Source organism: Eschrichtius robustus, chromosome 12 (genome assembly GCF_028021215.1).
Source record: "Eschrichtius robustus isolate mEscRob2 chromosome 12, mEscRob2.pri, whole genome shotgun sequence".
NCBI classification, from domain to species: domain Eukaryota; kingdom Metazoa; phylum Chordata; class Mammalia; order Artiodactyla; family Eschrichtiidae; genus Eschrichtius; species Eschrichtius robustus.
In genome coordinates this window covers 5,960,192-5,984,640 of record NC_090835.1, presented here as the reverse complement: position 1 = coordinate 5,984,640, position 24,449 = coordinate 5,960,192, and the positions used below count along the sequence as shown (strand labels likewise).

The window sequence follows — 24,449 nt, the reverse complement described above, 5'->3', positions numbered from 1 at the left end:
TTTTTGACATTGTGCCTAACTATATCTATATTTCTGTTTTCCCAAATGGATTTTTTTCACTGCTGGCGTAGAAACCAGATAATAAATCGATAAATCAGTCATGATCCAGTTTCCATCAGTGGTGAGCCTCTAAGCAGGTCTGTTATGGAGCTTCAGACTCCAACCATACAGCCCTAAAGATATTTTAGAGTAGGGCAGGGCCAACAGCTGGAGGTCCCCATCCTGAAATTCTCTAGCCCTCCCTTCAGCTATCTGAGTCAGGTTCAGATAGGATTTTCCTGTTGCTACCATCTGCCCTTTTTCTCAACCTTAGACTAAATAAAACAGAGGGTAATATACATTTGAAAAGATGCTCAACATCATTAGTCATCAAGGAAATAAAGTATAACTAGATACTACTCATTAATAAAGATAATAAGATACCATTATGAAATACTACTACATACTCACCAGATAATGAGATACTCACCAGAATGAGTTTAAGAAGATGAGAATACCAAGTGTTGTCGAAGATGTGGATGAACTGGAACCCTCAAACACTGCTGGAAAACTGTTTGTCAGTATCCACCAAAGTCAAAAATATCTATAGCTCAGCAGTTTCCCTCTCGGGTATATACAGCACAGAAATGCATACTCAAATGCAAGCAAAACATATACAGGAATGTTTATAGCAGCATTATTCTTAATAACCAAACACTGGGAATAACCCAGCTGTCCTTGAACAATGAAATGGACAATCAATAGTGGTGTATTCACTGCAATGGAATGCGATGCTGTAGTGAATCTGAATGAACTACTGATACACATATCAACATGGATGAATTTTAAAAAACATAATGTTGAGTGAAGGAGTCTGGACCTGAGATAATACGTGCTCCCTGGTTCCATGTATGTAAAGGTCAAAACAGGCAAAACCCATGTCTGGACTTAGAAGTTGGAGTAAGAGTTACTTTTGAAGGGGCTGGTTGTTGACTGGGAGGAGGCATGAGACAAGCTCCTTTATATTTAGGATTTGGGTATTTACCTTTGTGTCTGCTTTACTTGAATAACAATGTTCACTAAAGATAGCTAGATTATAGATCATCCCCAGAGGGAGAGTGTTGTACTTGCTTGTCCTGGTGGGGAGTCTGTAGAGCTGTGGGCTTCCTCACCACTGCCCGAGCTGCCGTGTCGTAGACTGTACGTTCAGGTGGGAGAAGGGGGACCAGAGGAACCCATGCTTGTCTTGGAGTTTCTTTTTAATATCTTGTGAGCTTTTTTTTCTTTTTCTGCATTTAAGATTCATTTGTCAGAAATATTCATGTGCAATGTGAAATTGTTACATAAAACTCACCTAAAAAGAAATCATAGCCAGTTCAGCGCTCAGCCTCTAAACGCTTGGACAAAGGAAGCCTGCGTGGATATGTTCAGAATCTCTCAGAGGTTAAGATCATCCCCCAAGGGTGTCAGGGAGGCATAAGTACAATGAATTGAATCCTCTCCACCTGGGTTTGCCGAAGCTCTTACGTGAGCTCTTTCTTTTCCTTCCTTAAAAAAAATAAAAAATAAAAATCTGGGCCCGACATCAGGAGTAGCAGTTTCCAGTCTGTTGAAGTCCTCTGCTTCCGGGACCGCACTCTGCAGGGGGTGAGAGACGTCACCCACAGCATCATCTTCGAAGTGAAGCTTCCAGAAATGGCATTTAGCCCAGGTAACTTGCTGGTCTTTGAGAATGCATATACTTATCATGTACCAGAAACCAAATTAGGTTTAACTTTTCTTTCATCCCTTCGCAATGGCAATGGAGATAGAGAAAAGTACAGCTCCTACCTCTTTGCCACTAGGAGCTCTTCCCTGGAACAGAGGGCATGCTCTGCTATTCAGACAGGAACAAAGGCAGAGATTGTCCTCAGGAAATTTCCTCCAGGCAGTTTTTTCAGTCCTGAGAATTTTTTTTCCCTCTATTTTTTGTTTTTGCTTAACATAAAATCTTTATTCCTTACCCTTCTTACAGGAAGAATGAAGTATTAATGCACCTACATATTTATTTGTTACAATAAGTTGTGTGTGATCTTATTCTCCATATAGTAAGCCAGTCAGCAAAAGTGCCATTTCTCCTTCCACGTTTAATATTCTTCATCTGATCCTGTGTGGTAGGCATCAGCTGTTCTCCGTGTTTCATAAGTTAGGAAACTTGGGCTCACAGATAATGTTATATATATAGATAGATGTGTGAGTGTGTGTGTGTGTGTGTAGATATAGATACCTGCATTTATTTATATATTTATATTTATGTACACATCACAAAGACAGAATAACATACCCAAATTTGAGTAAAATAAAGGTAATAATACCCACCTCATGGAGTACCCCTTATGAGGAATCTGACTCCTATGTAAAAGACAGACGCAATGGTGGCATATTATAGTTGCTTAATAAATGCTAATTTATGGTAATTTCCTATCTTACCCATAGCCGAGAACCCTTTCCAAGATGATCCCTCAGATTTCTATGTCTTACGTGCTGTCCAGAGTACTTTTATATACCGACATGGTTTAATTTGCGCCTTACAGCACCTGCATTGTTCCAAGGAACATTGCTTTCTTTAATCTGTGGATCATGTGCCTTAATGTGAGTGTGTGTTTTGGGGGTGAGGGGTGTTAAAATCTCTGCTTCGTCAGGCAAAAGAAGAAGCTGTTTACTTGTTTAGAGCCTTAAAATATCTGTCACCTCTCTGCCGTCTTTAGATATTTAATACATTTGATTTAGCACCCTCTTCTGGCACATTCTAAAATAGCTCCCATGTGATGTTTCATTAAGCCGCCACTAGAAGGTAGCTCCAGGGGAATGAGGTGAGCGTGAACTAACCAGTAATGCGGCCTGGTCTCCACCTGGCAGGCCACCAACTATTTCCACATGTCACTCACTTAATCCTGCCAACCACCTTTGGGGGAAGGCACTTTTCTTTCCATTTTTAAAGATAAAGTCACTGAATTACTCTTACTCCCTGCTCCCAGTGATATATCACTGATGCTTGGTGAAGCTGGCAAACCCAGGAAACACCGTGCAATTCCATTTGAAAAAGAGGTTTTCTGTAGCGCAGTAGTGCTGTCAAGTCTTTACGCTTGATATTGAGTGTAGATTATTTAGTTTAAGAAAGGTAGATGTTCCTCTTTTTTCATGTAAATTAATGTTTTCCCTCTTAGCTGTAAATAAAACCTTATAATAAATAAAACTTTGTAAAGTTATTCTGTATCGTAATGTGAACTGAAGGTATTCGTATGGTAGTGTCTTTTAATATTTCTAAGACATCCCATAGTTGCAATGACAGTGTTATAAGAAATGCAATTTTGAATATCCTGTGTCTTCTGCTCTTGGTGGTGCAGCCAAGCTCACTCCCCTTTGCTGATACAGAGTGTTGGAGCAGCTGGCTGAGGGAAGCAGCAGACACTGCTGAGGTGGGAGCCCTCACCAGAGAGCCCTGCTGAGAGCCCTGCTTTCAATTCCTGTCCTTGACGTGCTCCTCCTCTTTGTCCAGCTAGGGGAAGACAGGGCCTAACTTTCCCCTAAAAAATATTTTCTCGTTAATTTGGGGTATGTCTAATGGATGTAGATTATATGGAAGCAGATATGATAGACTAAATATTATGGTCACCTATAGTATTTTTAAAAATTATCAGTAAGTTTAAAGTACCTCTAATTTTCTTAAAATGGCTGTAACATCTTGAGTACAGAGATGTTTTAATTTGCAATGACATTTTGTGTTTGTCTTATAATTTCTTGTCTGTAACAGGAGAAAGCTGAGGCTGGAGTTATTAATTATAGTACTAGACTGTGTTTCTGAATTTCTTGTCAAATTTCTGTACATGTGTTAGAGAAGCGTTTTTAAATTTAACATGAGACCAGTAAGAAAATCCAACAAAATATGAGTTAGTAACTGGTTTGAACTTTTTTTTCCCCAGAAAAATGATTTTGGAGTTCTTATCCTCTTTAAGAACTCAAATCTATTATTTCAGTTTTAATTTTTTGTGATGTGAAAAAGGACCACACCAGAGCACCTGAGTTAAAACAGGAAGGGTCATTTGTTTTTCGGCTCCTTGCTGTGAAAGATACCCCCAGCCAAGTAGCTTTTGAAGATAACTGACCCCCTCGTTTCCCATTGGTCGTCCTGTCCCAGAAATAAAAAAATTGTGTAAAGCAAATCAATACCTCTAGGTCCCATAATTATATTGAGCACTATTATTTTAAGAAACAAAGGTTGAAAGCTAAAATGTTCCCAAGGAAAGGAAAATAGAGGTGCTGATAGAAATAAAAGTAGGAGAATGTCCAAAGAAAACCAGTGTACAATTAGAGACAAATGTAAAATTCCTGCCATAGTCCTGTATCTCTTAACCTTAAGTCAAGGAGCTTCTGTTCCTTCAGAGACTGTTACTTCAAGCAGATATTGGAGGTGATGCTGGAAGAGTAGGTAGCTGAGTGAATTCCCTGCTAAGGAGTTGAGGCTTTATTGTGAATTTTGGGAATTCAGTGAGGAAGGGAGAGCGACTGAGGTCCCAAGGTGTGGGGAGTGTAAGACTGGGTGGCCCCCATTAGCAGGATTTACAAGGCCGGGTTTCCACCAAGGAAGCCAGGTTTCCACCAAGGAAGCCAGGTTTCCACCAAGGAAGCCAGGTTTCCACCAAGGAAGCCAGGTTTCCATTAAGGTGAGGAGGTAGCAGAAGTATTCTGCAAAGCAATTGAGATTTTTAAGAGGATTTTGCAACAGTGGAATAGAGCAGCATTACCCTGAATGTGTCCTGTGAGATTTTAATTGGTGTTACTGGTTGAGGGAGATAATGGAGAGCCAGGTAAGATTGGGAAGCTCAAAGCCAAATCAGACAAAGTGGCTCCTTTACTGCACGTTTCTCAGAGCTTTATCTCCCTCATGTGCGATGTGACGCTCCAGGTTTGGGTGGTGGTGGGGCAGGTGGAGAACACAGGTAGGTGTACAGAAGCATTTCCCAGGCCCGTCAGCCATGGGATCTTTATCCTCTCAGAGCTTTGCATGGAGCACATTTTGAGAACAGCTGGAATTGGAGTTACAGAGGCACCCATTGCAGAGGTTAAAAGAGGTCCGCGGAAAAGGGAAAAGTCAGAGGAGAGGAAAGTCTGAATGGATAAGGATGTGCCTAAAGGAGAGGGCAGCTTAACAGAAGAGCATTCCCTTGCACTGAGGTCTGGAGACAGGTAGGCGCAGTGATGGAACTGAGAGGCTGGGTGGAAGCGTAACGTAAGGATGAGGAGCGGAAGGGGCGCGCTCAACGGAGAGGTACAGGTCCGGGTGGGAGCTCAGCAGAAGGTGTGCTGCAGGCACACTGGCTTGTCTTCCTAAGGTAGAAAGCCCTTCACAGGCTTAGACCCGCTCCAGATACATTCTTTTTTTGGAGCAACTTCCAGTAACTACAGAAGTTAAGGCAACTCGGGCCAGAGACCAGGGCTATTTCAGAAGCCCTTCTGTGGGAAGACAGTGCTTGGGTCTGAGGGTCTCTAAACAAGATTCCTAGTGGCTCAGGAAAATGAGGCAACTGAGGCAAGTAGATGCAAATTCTGGCCTGCAAACCTTGAAAAAGAAGTGAACTAAAAGCTTATCAATGCGTGAGCCATCTTGCTGCTTTGACTTATTTTTTAGTTTTCCCTCCTTCCCTAAACTTACTGTTTTATTTGCCTTAAGATTGTCCCAAGGCAGTTGGATGGGAAAAGAACCAGAAAGGAGGCATGGGACCAAGGATGGTGAACCTCAGCGAATGTATGGACCCTAAAAGGTATACTTCGGAAGCCGTTTTCTCCAGGGTGCACACCAGGTTCTGTCAGGCCAAGAGCATTGCCCAGTTCAGTCAGGGGGTGCCTTCACACTGACGACGAGTGTTAATCCACTCTTGGCTGCCTCTTGTTTTAAGTTTGGTTGTGAGAATTAATATTAATGATGGATATCCTGAAGGACACACAATTCATGTTTCTCTAGACATTCTAAATTTCGTTCTTGCTTCAAGCTCAGACTCTCAGACCTGTGTACCTACGCCACCTTTTAGTTCTTTATTCATTGCCCTTTGATTTTGTCCATTAGCCTACACTGAAGGACATTATAAGAAATATTTCACAGAAACCAGTACTGTATTGAAACCAGTACTGTCTTCAATACAGTACCCCCTTTATTGAGGAGACGGAAATTTCTCTGTTTTCAGTATTAGGAAAATCTTTCCTCAGAAGTGGCTGGTGTGTTTTTATTCCTGGACACAGTAACTCCTACACCTGGTCATGCTTCCCATTTCACCTTGGCTGCTGGGAGCTCAGGATCAGATTGGTGGCCCATCACTGTGCAATTGCAGAGGATAATGGTGGCATGCGTTCTGTGTGGTCACCTTTCTCCTACTCGCTCACCCTCAAGCTTTGTTTTACTTTTCCTTCGATACTAATTTCCATAGTATTTGTTTCTTATTTTCTCATACAGCTACTTTCTATCTAAAAAGGACAAGATTGGGGCATAAATGAGTGACTGACTAAATAAATAAGTAACTCTCTCATTTTCTAGGTTAGCTGAGTCATCAGTGGATCTAAATCTCAAATTGATGTGTTGGAGATTGGTCCCTACTTTGGACTTAGACAAGGTTGTGTCTGTCAAGTGTCTGCTGCTCGGAGCTGGCACATTGGGTTGTAATGTAGCCAGGACATTGATGGTAAGTTTGTGGGGGTCAGATGTTACCTCTAAAGCTGTGGCTTCTCTTCTTATTTCACTATACAGTCCACCTTCCATACCTGTGGGTTTCGCATCCGAAGATATGGAGGGCCTTGTATTTTATGTAAGGGACTTGAGCATCTGTGGATTTTGGTATCCCCAGGGGCTCCTGGAACCAGTCCCCCACGGATACCAAGCGACGACTACACCTGAGTGCCTTCTCTCTCCCAGACTCCCCCTATTCTCTCTCCTTCCCTCCCTTCTCTTTTTCCTCCCTGTCTCCCTCCCGTTTTTTTCTCAGTATCTCTTTAAGTTTAAAAGGAATACATGCTTTTATTATAAGGTAGAAACAGGAACTCTCCCTCCACTCCCATCCCAAGTCACTTACCAGAATTAAGCAGACTTCACAGATTATTACACAGCGTCTTTCCCTGAAGTTTTCGTAGGCATGTGCAAATGCAGCGAGAAAGATTTGTCATCTTTGCTCTTACTTATTTATTTATTTATATTTACAAAAATTGGATCATAGCATACTGTCTATAGCATGCTTTTATTTTTAACTTAATATAACAATAATTGTGGTTCTCTTTCTATGTATTCCATATTATGTATATGTAGGATTTTATTATATGTCTTGTTCTCAATTTATTTAATCAATTTCAGCATATTTTTCTTTTAGAGATGCTGTTGAAATGAACATTCTTATATCTTTACATGTCCATGGGATTATTTCTTTAGGAAAAAAGCCCTAGAAGTAGAATTACTGTGATAGAGAGAATGTAAAACAGAGCTTTTAAATTTGCATTTCTTTAATTAGTGAGGGTTAGTATTTAATTTTATTTCTTTTGTGAATTTTATTTCTTCTATTCATGTCCTTTGGGCTTTGTTTCTTATATATTGACTAGGAGTTCTTTTTTTAATGGATATTAACCTTTTTTCTGTAATATAATGCAACCATTTTTCTCAATTTAAGTTATCTTTAGCCACATAAAGGTTTTTAAAAATTTGATGTTATTAAATATGTCAATCTTTTTCTTTATGGTTTACAGAACTCTTGTTTTTATGTTTAGATCTTCATCAATGTGGAATTTATTTTTGTTTTATGATGAGAGTTAAATATCTAACTTTTTTTCCACAAAGTGGATAGTCATTTGATTGAATGGCATTCGTTCAATAATACAAATCATCATTTTTCCACCTTTATCAAATACTAAATCTCCTTATGTACCCGAGTCTCTTTTTGGATTCTGTTTTGTTCCATCATTCCATTCGTTTGTTCCTGCATTATTACTCACAGCTTTAACTCAAATTACAATGAATTTATAGATAAATTGGGAAGGATTGACATCTTTACAATATTGATCCTTAGTTCCAGAAGCATTGTATATCTCTTAAATTATTTAGATCATCTTTGTAGCATTTTCTTTATTTAGGTCTCACACATGCCTTATTTAGTTTATGTTCACATGTTTAATTGGTTTTTTTCTTTTAAAGATATGTTCCTCCCACTAAATTTTCCAGTTGACTATTATTGTGATATATAGGAAAGATATTCTATCTGGCCATCTTTCTAAACATTCTTAGTTATATTAGTTTTTTGGTTGATTCTTTAGAATTTTCTAGGTTGATACGTATCCCTCACCAACGTTTATACCTATTTCTAGGATTGGCTAGGACTCCATGGTTTTGCTGAGGAATAGTGGGGAGAGTTGGCATCCTCATTTTGTTACTGACTTTAATGAGAAACTTCTTGTTTTTCCCTTTAATTTTGATATGTGATATTGGTTTCTGCTAATGCTCTTTTATAAATTAAGGAGGCAGATTTTTATTTCTAGTTTACTATGAGTTTACATCAGAAATGATTGTTGAGCTTTATCAAATACATCTATCAAGATAATAGTATTCTAATGTTGAGCATTCCTGGAAAAAACCCTATTTGTTCATGGTATGTTATTCTTCTAATATACTATGGGATTCAACTGATAATGTTTTATTGCTAGGTTTTACATATGCATTCATAAGTCAAGTTGGTTTATAGTAATGTTTTTTCCTTTTCTTTGTGGTGTCGTATATCTTAGAGCTGAGTTATGCTACTTTTATAAATAAAACTTTCTGCCTTTTTCTATGCTCCAGGACAGTTTAAGTGTATGACTTATCAGTTCCCTGATGGTCTGGTAAAATTCAGTTATAAATCCATCTGGGCCTGGTGCCTTTTGGAATTTTGTTGGCAGTGAGGGCAGGGAATCTTTGGGAACTTTTACAAATGTTTCTATAGTCATTGACCTTTTTAGATTTTATACCTCTTTTGAGTCAGTTTAGTCATGTTGTTTTCCTAGAAAATCATCCATTTCATCTAAATTTGAAAATTAATTGATATAAAATACATGTGGTATTCTCTTACCATCTTTTATTTTATTTCATTTTTTAAAAATAAATTTATTTCTCTATTTCTTTTTTGGCTGTGTTGGGTCTTCGTTGCTGCGCGCAGGCTTTCTCTAGTTGCAGAGAGCAGGGGCTACTCTTCGTTGTGGTGCGCAGGCTTCTTATTGCAGTGGCTTCCCTTGTTGCGGAGAACGGGCTTTAGGCGTGCGGGCTTCAGTAGTTGTGGCTCATGGGCTCTAGAGTGCAGGCTCAGTAGTTGTGGCACACGGGCTTAGTTGCTCCACGGCATGAGGGATCTTCCTGGACCAGGCCTTGAACCCATGTCCCCTGCATTGGCAGGCGGATTCTTAAACCACTGCGCCACCAGGGGAGTCCTTCTTACCGACTTTTAAATCTTCTCTTTATCCTCTTTTTTATCTCTCCTTATTCCTAATGTTGAATATTTGTGTTTTCTCTTTTTTTCTCTTTTTCAGACTTGCCAGAGAGGCTTGTCTATTTTATCAGTCTTTCCAGAGAACTAAATCCTTGATCTCTTTATTCCATAATTTTTGTTTTTGTTTTGTTTTGCTTCCAGATTCATTAATCTTTACTTTTATCTCTATTCATTTCCTCCTCCTTTTTTGTGGAATTTATTTCATTCTTTTCCTAACTTCCAGAATTAGGTACTTAAGTTTTCTTAGCATTTTTAAAATTATAAAGTCATTGTAGACCCACTGTAGAAAATTTGTAGAGTATAAGAGTTGTAAAGCAAGAAAAGAAGACCCATTTTTTGACTGCATTTTCACTTATTTCTTTTCAGTGTTTGTTTAATGTATATTTAAAAATCTTATTTGATATATAAAAATGCCCCTTGCTTTTACCAATTAACATTGTAAACACTTTCTCATGTCATTAAAAAGGATACCTAAAAAGCTTTCTTAATGGCTGTAGAATATGCCTTCTTGTATGATGAAACATGATTTACTGTGACATTCCCCTAATGTTAGACATTAACATTGTTTCTAGTTTTTTACAACTCTAAATTACGTTACAGAGAACATCTTTGTGATTGCATTTTTGTCAGTATTTCAGATTATTTCCTAAAATAGATTGCTGGAAGTAGGTCAAAGGGTATGAACATTTAAAAAGTTCTAGAAACCTATTGCCAAATTGCTTTCCAGAAGAATTATACCAGTTTACATTCTCAATCAGTAAAATAGTTTTTTCATCACCCCATCCTCACCAGCACTGAGTATTGTAATTTTCTTTAATCTTTACAGATTAGCCATTTAAACTGTGTAGCATTCCAGGAAACCGAAAGTTAAGTGTGAGAGTCCACATGCATGTGACTAACCTGTGGCATGTTTGTAATTTACGTAGCTTTCTTCCCACCGCCAAGCATGTTCCCAGACTGCCTTCCTTGCTCTCCACTCAGCATTGCTTTAAGGAATGCAAAAATACTCCCGAAATAAATATCCCCAAGCCAAGCACCAGTGACTTTTGGATTTTCCATACCTTTATTCCCCCTCCATGGTAGTTTGCTTACCTGGTGAAAGTCACTTATAAAACTGGGTGGGTAGACCAAAGTTACCAGTGGGCTTCAAAACAAACAGCCGACTTAAACTATGCTTTCAAAAGAGTGGATTCTGGCCCATCATCCTCCACCCCGACAGTGAGTCTTGGGTTGTTGTTGACTGTGCCCCTGGAATCATCAGACTAACTGAATTTCAAAGTCCCTAATGGAAGGATATTGAAATAAGACAGAGATCAGACTCTTAACTCTGCAGCCAATCCTGGCAGGGCTTCTCTTACATCACTGTGCTTGTTTATGATTTACCGAAATACACATACCCCATCTCACCCCAGAAAGTAGGCATCTTCATTTGGTTGCCACTCTGGGGATCTCATTTCCTCCCCACCATTAACCAGATCTATGACCTAAGATAAGTCGCTTATCTTTTCTGGGCTTCAGTTTCTGTATCTGTAAAATAAAGTAATTGAACTAAAGATTTTAAAGAGCCTATCTAATTTTAAAATCATGTGGTTCTATAAGACTTCATAGGAGATGGAATTGAAGTGTATGAAATCATGAAAACTATTTCTGAGAATGTAGAATTGTCCCCTACATTCCAGAATATTAATAAGGGCTTTGCCTCTTGGAAAAAAAGTACAAAATCTCCTATGATGTTATACAATTGGAAATAACTTATAAGTCACTTTTACGAGGAGCTAATTCAGGCTTTAAGTGAATTTTAGGATGAGCCGTTACTTATGCTTACTTAGTCATTCAAGGAAACAAGGACATTGGGTGGCTCTTGCTAATCCTTTTAAGACAGTAACAGGGACAGTTCTTATGGGACTCACCCCCAAAGCTTCCTCTGGTGCCACTGTCAAAAATAATGAATTATTAGTCAGACCCACAATGACATTTCTTAGTCCCGTTACTGTAGGAAACCAGGCACTGTGTGTATAATTATTTTGTCTTTTAAAGGAAGTTGACACTGTCAAAAACTGAATTTGCACAATTCAATTTCTGGAGTTTCCTGTATTTCGAGGTTCCCAAGCTGCTCCAAAATAAAACCCCTTTTAAGGATTTCAAGGGAGACACCCTGTGAAATGTTCATCAGAAACACACCATGATCTCCTGTTTCCTTGCAGGGTTGGGGCGTCAGACACATCACATTTGTGGACAATGCCAAGATCTCCTATTCCAACCCTGTGAGGCAGCCTCTGTATGAATTTGAAGATTGCCTGGCGGGTGGTAAGCCCAAGGCCCTGGCTGCAGCAGACCGGCTCCAGAAAATATTCCCCGGAGTGGTACGTCGATGCTGTTTGAGAATGTCTGAGGTTTTCTCCTGGATCTTTCAGTGTTTAAGTCTTGGGGAATGAGGCCCTGTGGTATTGGTGAAAGGGAGTCAGACATCTGTCACTTACTACCAGGCCCTCATCATGTGGCCGAACCTCTGTTTCCTCATCTCAGAGGTGCAGATTACAAGAACAAAACAAAACTCTCATATATTATTATGAAAATAAAATGAAGAGTACATGAAAAGAATGTTTTATAAGTTGCAAAGCATTATCTGAGTTGAGGAATTTGGGGTACGAATATTTTTAGATACTGCCTTGTTCCAAAGGGATTTATGGTGGCTCAGATGTAGGATATTATTTTCCTCATCACCAGAATACTTGATAGTTAGTACAGGTTTATGAAATTAAATTGAATGTAAGTCTGCAGAAGAAAGATCTGGCTAATGTTTAGCTTTTTATTCCAGCTGCTTCTTATTTTTGACTTTCATCGTTTACTTTAAAAACAGTGAGGCAAGTCATTCAGCTCATTTGATTCAAAATCTTGCCAATGTTTTTGAGGTCATCCAGCAAAAGACATTCTGCATCTTGCATGCTTAATCAATTTATGTGACAGAGGTTAGATTAGGTGTCTCCGAAGTATCTGTTTGTACTTAAAGTGCCACAAGAGACTCTTGGCCCTGGCTAAAAATAAAAAACCTGCTTTCTCAAAATTTCTCTGTTTAGTCACTCAGCATTAGATTCATTCATTTTAACAGTCTTTGCTTTAAAAGCAACTTTGACTGTTTTGCCCATTTCATCAGTGTACCAGAGGAATGTCATTTATTGGGTTTAATCGAACGGTATTGATTGAACACCCACTGTACCCAGTGAGGTGCTGGATGCCAGAAGAGATAAGAATAAGTTACACCCCATCATTGAGGAGGCATCTTAGTTGGGTTTCTGCTGTGACAATATCGCATATCACATACTCCCAACATCTAAATGGCTTACTATCATAAACATTATTTCATGCTCATGGGTCTGCAGGTTAGCCATAGCTTAGCTGTAGGCTAGGCTGGACTCAGGCTTCGAGTCAGGTTGCAATCTGCTCTGTATGTCATTATTTCAAAATCTACGCTCCAGGAGCAACAGTCAGCTGGTCCTACTCTTCTTATGGTGGAAGGTAGAAGTGTAAAGGAGTTGGTGAGGCTTACCATACCTATACCTGTTAAAGTCTCAGCTCAGAAATGGCACTGTGCAGTGTCCTCCGTCTCCATTGCCAGAGCTAGTCACAGGGCCAGGCCCTAAGTCAATGGGGTTGGTCAGTATACCCTGCCTTCCTAGTGGGAGGTCCTGCAAAGTCGTATGGCAAAGGGCATGGACATATAATTCTGTTAGAGGGAGGCAGTGCACAGTCAGGAAGAATAATTCATTCTATCACCAGAGAGTATCGTGAACTGCCCTCTGGGCCCAGACAGACCTGGCTTTGAATCTGAGCTCTGCCTGAAAGTTTTGCTTGCCCAAATCCTAGCCATGGTCTATGACCCAATGCAGTTCCCCCTATTTATTTGTTCAGTTATTCTATGACTTGCTCACTTGTCACATACTTATTTAAGGCCTGCTGTGTGCTAGGGACTGGGGAACAAGGCAGACGAAGTTCCCCCTCCCTTGCATAGAACTTCAAGTCTAGATGGGGGCATGGTCAATAAACTGATTTCCTAAACGGTTACACTTGTAATAAGTGCACGAGGCAGGAGCTCAGTTGCTGTGAGAATGTTTAACAGGTAGGCCTGACCTAAACCAGGCTTCCTTGAGGAAGGGAGTTAGCTAGACAAAGGCGGGGTAGAGCTGTTTGTGCAGAGCTGTTTGTGCAGAGGCCTGAGGTAGGAAGCAGCATGCTGCCTTTGTGGACTGAAAGAAAACCAGGCTAGCTGAAGCATGGAGGTCAAGAAAGACACAGAGCTAGGGCGTCAGCAAAGGCCAGGTCGTGCTGGGCCTTAGAGATCAAGTTCACCTTTTCCTGAAAACATCAGCCTACCAGGATCAAGCCTCTTCCTCAGCACCTACATCATGTTACTCCATCTTACCTATTGGATTATGCATTCCTTACCACTGGGAGCCAGGTCTCTTATACTTTTATCCTTCATGCCTTATAAGTAATAATAGATAACACAGAATGCATCTAAGTACTAGTGTAGTTCATCAAGTTCGTGAAAAGTACTTGTGAAACTGTTTCACTTATTGGTTAGCCAGGCTTATGTAATTTTCTTTGTATGTTCAACTTAGTGTTCAACAATCAATATTGTTAATATTTTCATTCAACAAATATTTACTCATCACCCTCCTTACACCAGGCCATGGACAGAAGGCTAGTCCTAAGTGAAGAAGACATGAAAAGAACTGCTTGGCTACAAATACCATGCCTAATCCTGGGGTTGAATTAATTGAATAGGAAAAAACCTGACTTTAATAAATCAAATAACTATTTGAAGTCACCATTTTTCTTCCCCCAAAGGTAAGGCAATAAAATGTAGGATTGTGGAGCCACACTAGGGGTTTTAAAACCCAGCTCTGGACATCTGCTTCCAACCCTGAAGAGTAACTGATAGACTAGCTCTCCTACCATTATGCACCTAAACGTTCTGCACCTGGATAGACTATATAAAATGACTCTTCAGACACTGAACAATATGTAGTAAAAGACTGTGGTCTCAGAAAGAAGTGTTTGTCCCAATTTATTGCATGCAGACACTTTTTAGCCCATTGGCACTCCTTTGTGACTCACAATTCATCTGCCAAGACATTGTGGAGCCAGCAGGGGACAAAAGGTAAATTATAGAGCTGTTCTAAAGCCCCCATGAGAAATCCTGAGTCCCCACACTCAAAGAGAACCCAGGTTGCTGGGCAGCTTCTGCTTTTGGACAGGAAATGAAGCTTCACTACCACACATAGCTGTCACCCACCCCCCAAACAAATATCTATACACTCCTAAGTCAGTTTTCTAGTTCAAGGCAGCAAGTAGAGTTTTTTGGTTTTGAGGGTTTTGTTTGTTTTTAGTGCGTATACCCCTAAGAAGATTCAGGCAAGACTAGCAGTCATTCTAATCTTACATGAATTTATTAAATTATTTTTGTTCTGACATCCCATTTGGAGGTATTCTACCATAAGGAAGTGGAGGGGAGGGCAGCTTGGGAACAAGTGGGGAGAGACAGCCTGGCTGGATGGAGGGACTTAGGCAGGCAGAGGGCATTTTGATGAAGTTTCTTGGCCTCAGATTGTAGGAAAGAGCCAAAGGTACACAGTTTTCTCCAGTGTTCACCTTTTCTCACATGGGAAGTGCCCCCCCACCCACTTTGGAACTAGGATCCGTGCGTCTCTGTTTGCTGCTCTGTCCAGCTTCAGGGACCCTGGGTGACAGGAAAGGGTGGTCTAGGTTGAAGAGGTGAAGAGGGTTGGGGGCACAGGCAGCAGAAGGCTAAGGCAGAGTGGTCGTGACGGAGAGACTTCAGGCTGTAAGCGACTGTGCGTGCACGCCTGCGGCGACCGGGAGATGCGGGCTCTGAGATCCCGCCTGTCCCTTTGCTTCAGACCCCCCTCTCTCTGGTGTGTCCCCAGAACGCCAGAGGGTTCAACATGAGCATCCCCATGCCGGGACACCCAGTGAACTTCTCCAGCGTCACCCTGGAGCAGGCCCGCAGGGATGTAGAGCGGCTGGAGCAGCTCGTCGAAGGCCATGATGTCGTGTTCCTGCTGATGGACACCCGGGAGAGCCGATGGCTGCCCGCCGTCATCGCCGCGAGCAAGAGAAAGGTAGAGTGTGGGTCCTCTGGTGGTGACTTAATGCATCACCTCCCCAGGGGGGAAGTGTACCCAATCCGCCCCCTCCAGAGCAGAGGGTGCTTTGTGTGTGGCCTAGTGACCTGGTACAAGAGGGCTTCCTCCAGAGACTGTTTCTGCCTTATGCACCATCATCCAGCATAATTGTTACCCTTTACTGTTTAATTTTCATAACCACCCTGTGAGGTCCTTTACTGGAAGGGACACTCTACTTACAATAGAATGTAAGCTCCAAGAGGGCAAAGATTTTGCCTCATTCACTACTGTTGGGTCAGTGACAGCTTCAAGGGCCAAAAGAACTGAAGGGTTAAACACTGGGTTGGCCAAAAAGTGCCTTCAGTTTTAAGTAAAAATAAAAGACACATTTTTCATTTTCACCAAGAACTTTATTGAACAACGTATTCACCCTTTTGTTCCACTACCTTCTGCCATTTTTCAGGCAACTTCGTAATTCCATCTTCCCAAAACTTTTTATCTTTTTGAGCAAAGAACTGTTCCAGGTGCCTTTTATAGTCTTCCACGGAATTGAAATTTTCCATTAAGGGAATTTTGTAAAGACCTAAATAAATGGAAATCCAAAGGTCAATGTCTGGTGAATATGGCAGATGAATCAGAACTTCCCAGCCAAGCTGTAACCGTTTTTACCTGGTCATCAAAGAAACATGCAGTCTTGAGTTATCCTGATGGAAGATTATGCGTTTTCTGTTGACTAATTCCAGATGCTTTTCGTTGAGTGCTGCTTTCAGTTGGTCTAACTGGGAGCAGTACTTGTTGGAATTAATTGTTTGGTTTTCCAGAAGGAGCTCATAATAGGGGACTCCCTTCCAATCCCACCATATACAGAACATCACCTTCTTTGGATGAAGACCGGCCTTTGGTGTGGTTGGTGGTGGTTCATTTTGCTTGCCCACGATCTCTTCCGTTCCACATTATTGTACAGTATCTACTTTTCATCGCCTGTCACAATTTGTTTTAAAAACGGAACGTTTTCATTACGTTTAAGTAGAGAATCACATGCGGAAATACAGTCAAGAAGGTTTTTTTCGCTTAACTTACGTGGAACCCAAACATCAGAGCGATTCACATAACCAAGCTGGTGCAAATGACTTTCAACACTTGATTTGGGTATTTTGAGTATGTTGGCTATCTCCCGCGTGGTATAACATTGACTGTTCTCAATTAATGTCTCGATTTGATCGCCATCAACTTCAACTGGTTTACCTGACCGTGGAGCGTCGTCCAGCAAGAAATCTCCAGCACAAAACTTCTCAAACCACTTTTGACACATTTGATCAGTCACAGCACCTTCTCCATACCCTGCATAGATCTTTTTTTTTGCGTTTCGGTTGCGTTTTTACCTTTCTTGAAATGACAAAGCATAATATGCTGAAAATGTTGGTTTTTTCTTCCATCTTCAATATTAAAATGGCTACACAGAAAATTCACCAATTTTGATAAGTCTATTTTTAAACGCATGCTGATATGACAGCTGTCACATACAGTCTAACAAAATCGTTTCGAATGACGTTAAAGACAACTAAGTGCTCCTAGAGCCATCTTAAGGAAAAAACGGAACGAACCTTTTGGTCAACCCCATAAATCGTGGTACATATGTGTGATGGAATAGTATGCAGCCGTTCACGGTTATGTCTTCAAAGAATTTTAATAACACGGAAAATACCACATTATGTTAAATAAGCAAGATATAATACTGTATATATTTTTTATCAACTATGTTTATATATGTAAAGATATCTATGTTTATCAAAGGATGGCAAGAAGAAGGGAGAAAGGGAGGAAGGGAATGGGAGAGAAAGAGAGAAAATAACAGGGAAATACCTCAAACTATTAATAGTAGTTGAGCTGTGAGATTGTGAGTGATTTTTGTTTTCTTTTCTGGTACGGTTTTCCTTGATTTTTTTCCAGCTTTCTGTCTAACCATAAATTTGGGAGAATAAGTTAAATTACAACTAAGAGAATTTCTTACAGTATAAATGAAAAAAATTGTCCTCAAAAACCTATGTGGGGGGCTTCCCTGGTGGCCCAGTGGTTGGGAATCCGCCTGCCAATGCAGGGAACAGGGGTTCGTGCCCTGGTCTGGGAGGATCCCACACGCCACGGAGCAACGAAGCCCATGTGCCACAACTACTGAGCCTGCGCTCTAGAGCCCGCGAGCCACAACTACTGAAGCCCGCACGCCGGGAGCCCATGCTCCGCAACGGGGGAGGCCACCGCAATGAGAGGCCCGTGCACCGCAGCGAGGAGTGGCCCCCGCTCGCCGCAACTAGAGAAAACCTGCACGCAGCAACCAGGACCCAATGCAGCCAAAAATAAATAAATTAATTAATTAATAAAAAAAAAGAAAGAAAGAAAATATTCAAAAAAAAAATCCTATGTGGAGGGTGAATTATATGGTATGTGAATTATATCTCAATAAAGCTATTATGAAAAAAAATCTCTGTAGAAATGACAGAGGACAGCATAATGCTGGAAAGAATGGGTTTGAGAACTATCAAGACAGTTTTATACACCTACCTTTTACCAGCTAAGCGACCTTGGGCAAGTTATAGAAGTAACCTCTCTGACTTTCAGTATCCTCATCTGTCAATAGGAAATGTTTGCTGGGAATTTTAAATGAAACCAAATGAGATAATTTATGTTAATCACTTGTTAAGTCTTTTGCACTTAATAAGCCCTCAGTCTTGGGTAACTTTTACCAACATTAGCTTCTAGAATCTAATTATAGTCATATGCAAACATTTATTGCAAACACTTATAAAACAAATTTTTTAAGTGGACCAAATATGAAGTTAACCATGGCTTAAAATATGTGTCTCTTAACTCTAGCATTTTATTCCTTGAAACTCACAGCTGGTCATCAATGCTGCCTTGGGATTTGACACATTTGTTGTCATGAGACATGGCCTGAAGAAGCCTAAGCAGCAGGGAGCCGGGGACTTGTGTCCCAGCCGCCCTGTGGCACCTGCCGACCTCCTGGGCCCATCACTTTTTGCCAACATCCCTGGCTACAAACTTGGCTGCTATTTCTGCAATGATGTGGTGGCCCCGGGAGATGTAAGTGGATTTCTTTGTTATTCCAAATATTTCCTACAACCGTCTTGCCCACTAGAGTGGAGAGACCCAGTTCTTTCCTTTACGACTATTCAGATATTGTCTTTTAACAAAGAGAAAAATTCTCCATTTGGGAGGGGGCGGGGCATGGCCTTATCCCTCTGTGAGCCTTGTTTGGCATCATCAACTGTGTACAGCTCTTCCCTGTTCACCAATGTAAACGCAGCAACAAACCATTTTTATGGAAAGCTCAGCAAGGAAACTGCAGGCTAGATTGGTTCCTGGCAGCGCTTAGCGCTGTATCCTGTGTGTATCTTAGTGAAGAGGGCGTTAAATGAGGAGTCTGAAGACCCAGACTGCAGTCCAGGCTTGGACACTGCCTCACGGGATAATTCCAAATAAGTCTGTTAGGCTCCCTGTGCTTCTGCGGGATGGGACTGAGGCCCAGAAGGTTGTCAGACTCAGCATGTCAAAATACAGGATTTCCAGTTAACTCTGAATTTCAGGTAAATAGCGAATAATATTTTAGTATAAGTATGTCCCATGCAATATTCGAGATCTGTTTATACTAAAAGATTATTTGTCGTTTATTTAAAGTTCAAATTTAACCGGGCATCTTGTATTTTATCTGCCAACCCCAGTGGGGCGGGGGGGGGACGAATACTTTCCCTGACTATTAACAGTGCACGGTGGTTCAAACATGGAAGTGCTCTGAGCAGCAAGCACTACACTGTTCCAACGTAAGGTTCTATGTTCTTAATGCTGCCATGGAAGCAGGGTGAGCAGGAATGGTCTTTCATCAGAAAAGGCGATCACTTCTAGTAAAACAAAGCAGAGGTGTTGTCTGTACCCTCCCCTCCATTTTCACCATCTATTAAAACTTGTTCCTTACTAATTTACACCTCTTTTGGATGACTGGCTTTTGTGTCTTCCCAGTATAAAGAAAAAAATATCCTCTTATGTGAAGAAGGGTGGCTTTATCACCATCATGGGTTATAATATACAGCTGACCCTGTTATTTCGTTATTACCAACAAGTAGGATTAAGGATCAGCTGCAGTAAAGTTACATCTGTTCATAAGGCAAAAATTTCAAAGTTATCCCTAACAACCCCTTAAATTTGCCCAGAGTTGGAAAATTAGAATTTCTTAGGTTGAACTAACGAAGGCTTGTGTTTGGAGCCACATTGTAGCAAAAATACTTGTTCTTAAGCCCTGAGATCACGCTCAGGGTGACAAGATGCCTCCACTGTGAGGGGCACATGGAAACAGAGGATGGCAGGGACAGCAGAGCAGTGCTCCCACCTCCCGGGCACTCCGAGGGTTAGCGCAGTCACGGTGGCAGAGCAGGACCATTTGCTCTGTTCAAACGTTCTTCCTCTCTGTGCCTCTGGCTGTCAACTCACAAGCACAGTAGAGTTGAGTCGGTTAAGAGTGCATGATGCCACTGTGTGTGTGAGGCAGCTAGGCCCCCATCTTTAATTTGCTTATAACTGCTAACCCTCTTTAGCGTATTACCTTATTTAGTTACCTAACTTGTATATTTTGTTTTTCTTGGTACTTGCAAGAAATGGTATTATGTGAGGCTGAGTGATCTTTGCCAACAGTGAGCGTCTGGTATGTGATAGAGCTTTATTGTGGAGGAGTTTGATGCTTCACTCAGCTGGCATTGGGCGGAACAGAACTTTGCATTCACGTCAGTGACTGTTTCTCTGTAGTCAACCAGAGACCGGACCTTGGACCAGCAGTGCACTGTGAGTCGTCCGGGACTGGCCATGATTGCAGGAGCCCTGGCGGTGGAATTGATGGTTTCCGTTTTGCAGCATCCAGAAGGGTGAGTTTGCCTTTTAGAGATGGGTGTTTAAACAAAGAAAGCTTTTGTATCTCCCTTGGCCTTTTCTCAGTCTGAATTTTCTGAGAATTCTATTGCTCTTTCCATCCTCAAAAAAACAAGATTTTAAAAAAACCAGTCTGATTCTTTGGCCTGGAGAACTTGTCATCGTGATCTTTGGAGCCGTATCTCTGCATCCTTCTGGAACTGAACTCTCCTAGAGTTAATTGGTAATTGATAATAAGGAAGGATAAAAATTTTGGTAGTGGCCTTAGGACCTTCATGCATCTATTCTCTTTATATGTTTTGATCTCCTTAGCCCTGAGCATTTGTAAGGCAATACGTGAATCACCTATGATAGAAATTGCATTTAGCTGTATGTAACAGATCCATCTAAAGTGACTTAGCCAAAAGGGTACAGCTTGATTTTTCTCGTGCGGCAAGAAGCTCAGAGGCAGCTTCCAGGGCTGGTACAAAGGCTCCGATATGCCATTAGGGACTGTTTCCTTGGCATTCACTCGGCCACTCTTAGCTCCCTTCCTTATGCTTGTCACCTGTAGTCACAAGATGACTGCTCTGCCAACAGTGTTGCTTCTGTGTTACACTTAAGAGGAAAGGAATGACCAGAGGATGAAAGTTGTGCTCAGCTGAGCCTGCCCCCTTTTAAAAGGCTCTCCAGGAAAACTTACTTATTGATTCTAAAACTCCTATATCACATGACCTTGCACTCGTAACTGCAAGGAAGACGGACAAATGTAGTCCTTTGGCTGGGCATGTTACCTCTCTCAATGAAACTGTGATGAGATAGAAGTGGAGAATAGATTGGGCAGGCGCCCAGTACTGTCTGCACATTCATTTAAAAAAATTCTGTATGTATTTTAAACTCTAGAAGATATTATTATTGTTATATAGTTGGTATTCATTTCATTTTGCTAGTATTTTCCTTTTTGTTACTTTTCATTTCTTTCTGTGACCTTGAGCTTCCATCCAAGGGCATTTCCTTCTGCCTGAAGAATACCCTTTATTATTGCCTTTAGAAATGCTAGTGACCAAGATATTTCAGTTTTTGTTTGTCCAAAAATGTTTTTATCTTTATGCTTGAAAGCAATTTTTGCTGCGTACAGAATTCCAGACTGGTGGTAATTTCCCTTTAGCAAGTTGAGAGTGTACTCCTGTGGTCTCTGGCTGCCCTTATCCTGGTTGAGGAGTAAGGTGTGTATCTCGTTGCTACTCCTTTGATACAATTTGTTTTTCTCCCTCTTCCCCTACCCTCAGTTGCTTTTAAGATTTTCTCATTGTTTTTGGTTTTCAGAAGTTGGGAATACATACCTAATTCTGTTATTTATTATTGTATACCTATTTCTGTATTTATTCTGATTGTGCTTTTTAGTGCCCCTTGAATCCATGGCTTGATGTTTTTCACCCACTGTGGACAATTTTCAGCCATTATCTCCTAAAACATTGCTTCTGCTCCTTTCTTGATTCTTTCCTTTTGAGTCCCCAGTTGCATGTTAGAATCAGCCTATGCTCTTTTCTGTACTTTCCATAATTTTGTCTTTCCTTACTTCAGTCTGGCTATTTGGTTTTGGCTTATCTTCCAGTTTACTAATTCTTCCTTCTTCTGTGTCTATGTTTTAAACCATCCATTGAGTTTTAAATTTCATAATTATATGTTTCACTCTTAGAGTTTCCATCTGATCTTATTTTATACGTTCCCTCTTCTCTGCTAAAATTGTGATTTTGGTCTTTTTCATTCTTTGAACACATTTGATCATGTTTTTCTTTTAAGTCCTTATCAGTTATGTCCATTAATGGGATCTCCTATGAGCCTGTTCCTATTGTCTATTGTTTTTATTGGCTTTTGGTTATGTATTGTCTCCTCATATACCTGGTTTTGGTTTTTCTTTAAAAAAACAAAACCTTTTCATTATGGAAATTTCAAACATATATGAAAAGATATATATATAGATATAGATATCTTCTTTCACACACACACACACACACACACACAATTTGTGTATATATGTAGAAACAACCTTGTATGCACCATCCAGCTTCAACAATTACCAGTCATCATTTATCTGTACTACTGTCCACAGTTTTTCTCCTTCCACTGACTTATTTTAAAGCAAATCCAAGACATAGCTTTTCATTCATAAAAATATATCTTTTTAGTATGTATCTTTACTATTTTTACATATAAATACAAATAAAAGGCAATTCCCTAATATTACCACATATTCAATCAATATTTAAATTTCCTCAATTCCTTGTATCTTCTTGGCTATATTTGATTGAGTACTGGACATTATATTTGAAAAATTACAGAGATGTGATTTACATTTCTTTCTGGCAAACTGCTAGGCCAAGGGGACTACCATCCTAGAACATTTTATCCAATTAGGGCTTATCTATTTCCGGTTCACCGTTAGTCTGAGGATGCACCCCTGTATGATCCCAACCCAAAGCCTGGGATATTTTCCATGGTTCCTCCTTATTGGCAGACCTCAACTCTGGATTTTCCCATCAGCCTCATGAGTCAGTGAGTATCACTGTTCAGCTTCTGATCTTGTGGCCACTGCTTTTGGACATTGACAATCATTTTATGGGGGAAAACTCCCCTTGCAAATGCCTGGTTTACCTCAGTGGGCTTCCCTCCTCTTATAAACCTTAGCTCTGTAATTCTCCCCTACTGTGGTAGCTCTCTGATGCTTTCAAACGGAGGTTTGTATACTTTGTCTGGCTTTCCCATTTGTTCTCAGTGGGGGGATTGGTCCTGACCACTTAGTCCCCCAATGCCACACCAGTTATAAAAATATTTTTTAATTTATTAAGCACTCATAGGGTTAGGCTTGCATGTGAGAGGAAGGCAGGGAGTAGGCTAGTGTGTTTTGTTTCAACTTGACCTTGGGCCTTTTGGTAGTCTCTATGTGTAACGCATTGTATATATGTTATATTACAGATATAAAAATTAGCACAATTGTGGTCTAGGCACCCTCTCTTCTCCAAGCAAGGAGAAGATCTTACTTTATGACTTATAAACAACAGAAGTAATTCATCTTATAGTAAATAAAAGTGAGACAAAAATTAAATTAATTGTAAAAAATAGAGTCAGTAATTTAGAAAAAGAAAGAAGGAAGGAAAAGAAGAGAAAAGGAAAGGAAAGAAAATGAAGAAAAGAGAGAAGCAAAAGAAAACTTAATAAACAACTTAAGACTCTCTCAATATCCGCTGGAGACTGTGCTGTCGAATGTGATATAGTGAAGGCAGAGTGGAGCCAAACAGGTATTTACACCTGACTGTGTGACAAACGCATTGTGATTTATCTTATTTTCAACGCTTACATAGTGCTTACGTTGTGCTAGGCATTATTCTAAGCACTTTACAAATAGTAATTCATTTAATCCTCATAGCAAACAGATTAGGAAAGAACTCTTATCTGTCCCATTTTTGATGGGGAAATTGAGGCATAGCAAAGATAACTAAGTTGCTGAAATTCACGTAGCTGATAAGTAGTAAAGCTGGGATTAAGCACAGCCCAGTTTGGCTCCAAACTCTGTTTTTAATCACTCTGCTATGCTGTTTGTAATACAGGCAGGAAAGAATTGAATTTTTGAAAGATTTGTTTTTCCAGTTCTCAGAAATCAACATGAATATTCTATTTACTGTATAACTCAGAGTTCTTCTCCGAAGTTGAAAAGACAGCCTCTGTACAATGTTGGTAGCATACGTAACAGTATAGATGCTTCAGAGCTAAATGAAAATAAGCAGCTTTTTTTGTCTTCCTCTCATCTTTGTCATCCCCCTGGCACCTATGTTTATTGTGGCCCCCTGACAGGAAGCATTTGGGTTAAAATCTTTCAGAGCTGGCT

At 40.4% G+C, this 24,449-nt stretch overlaps 1 protein-coding gene across 6 annotated transcripts in view; it reads left to right on the top strand.

Annotated features, from left to right (window-relative positions):
- The window catches only part of ATG7 (autophagy related 7), a 333,153-nt gene that overhangs the window by 132,614 nt on the left and 176,090 nt on the right, over positions 1-24,449 (top strand). For all 6 annotated transcript variants that reach the window (XM_068559086.1, XM_068559084.1, XM_068559085.1 and 3 more), the window contains exons 9-15: positions 1,569-1,690; positions 5,690-5,780; positions 6,548-6,692; positions 11,711-11,869; positions 15,455-15,649; positions 18,548-18,751; positions 20,465-20,580. In XM_068559086.1, coding sequence (XP_068415187.1) covers positions 1,569-1,690; positions 5,690-5,780; positions 6,548-6,692; positions 11,711-11,869; positions 15,455-15,649; positions 18,548-18,751; positions 20,465-20,580 — 1,032 coding nt within the window. The remainder of the gene's footprint in view (positions 1-1,568; positions 1,691-5,689; positions 5,781-6,547; positions 6,693-11,710; positions 11,870-15,454; positions 15,650-18,547; positions 18,752-20,464; positions 20,581-24,449) is intronic.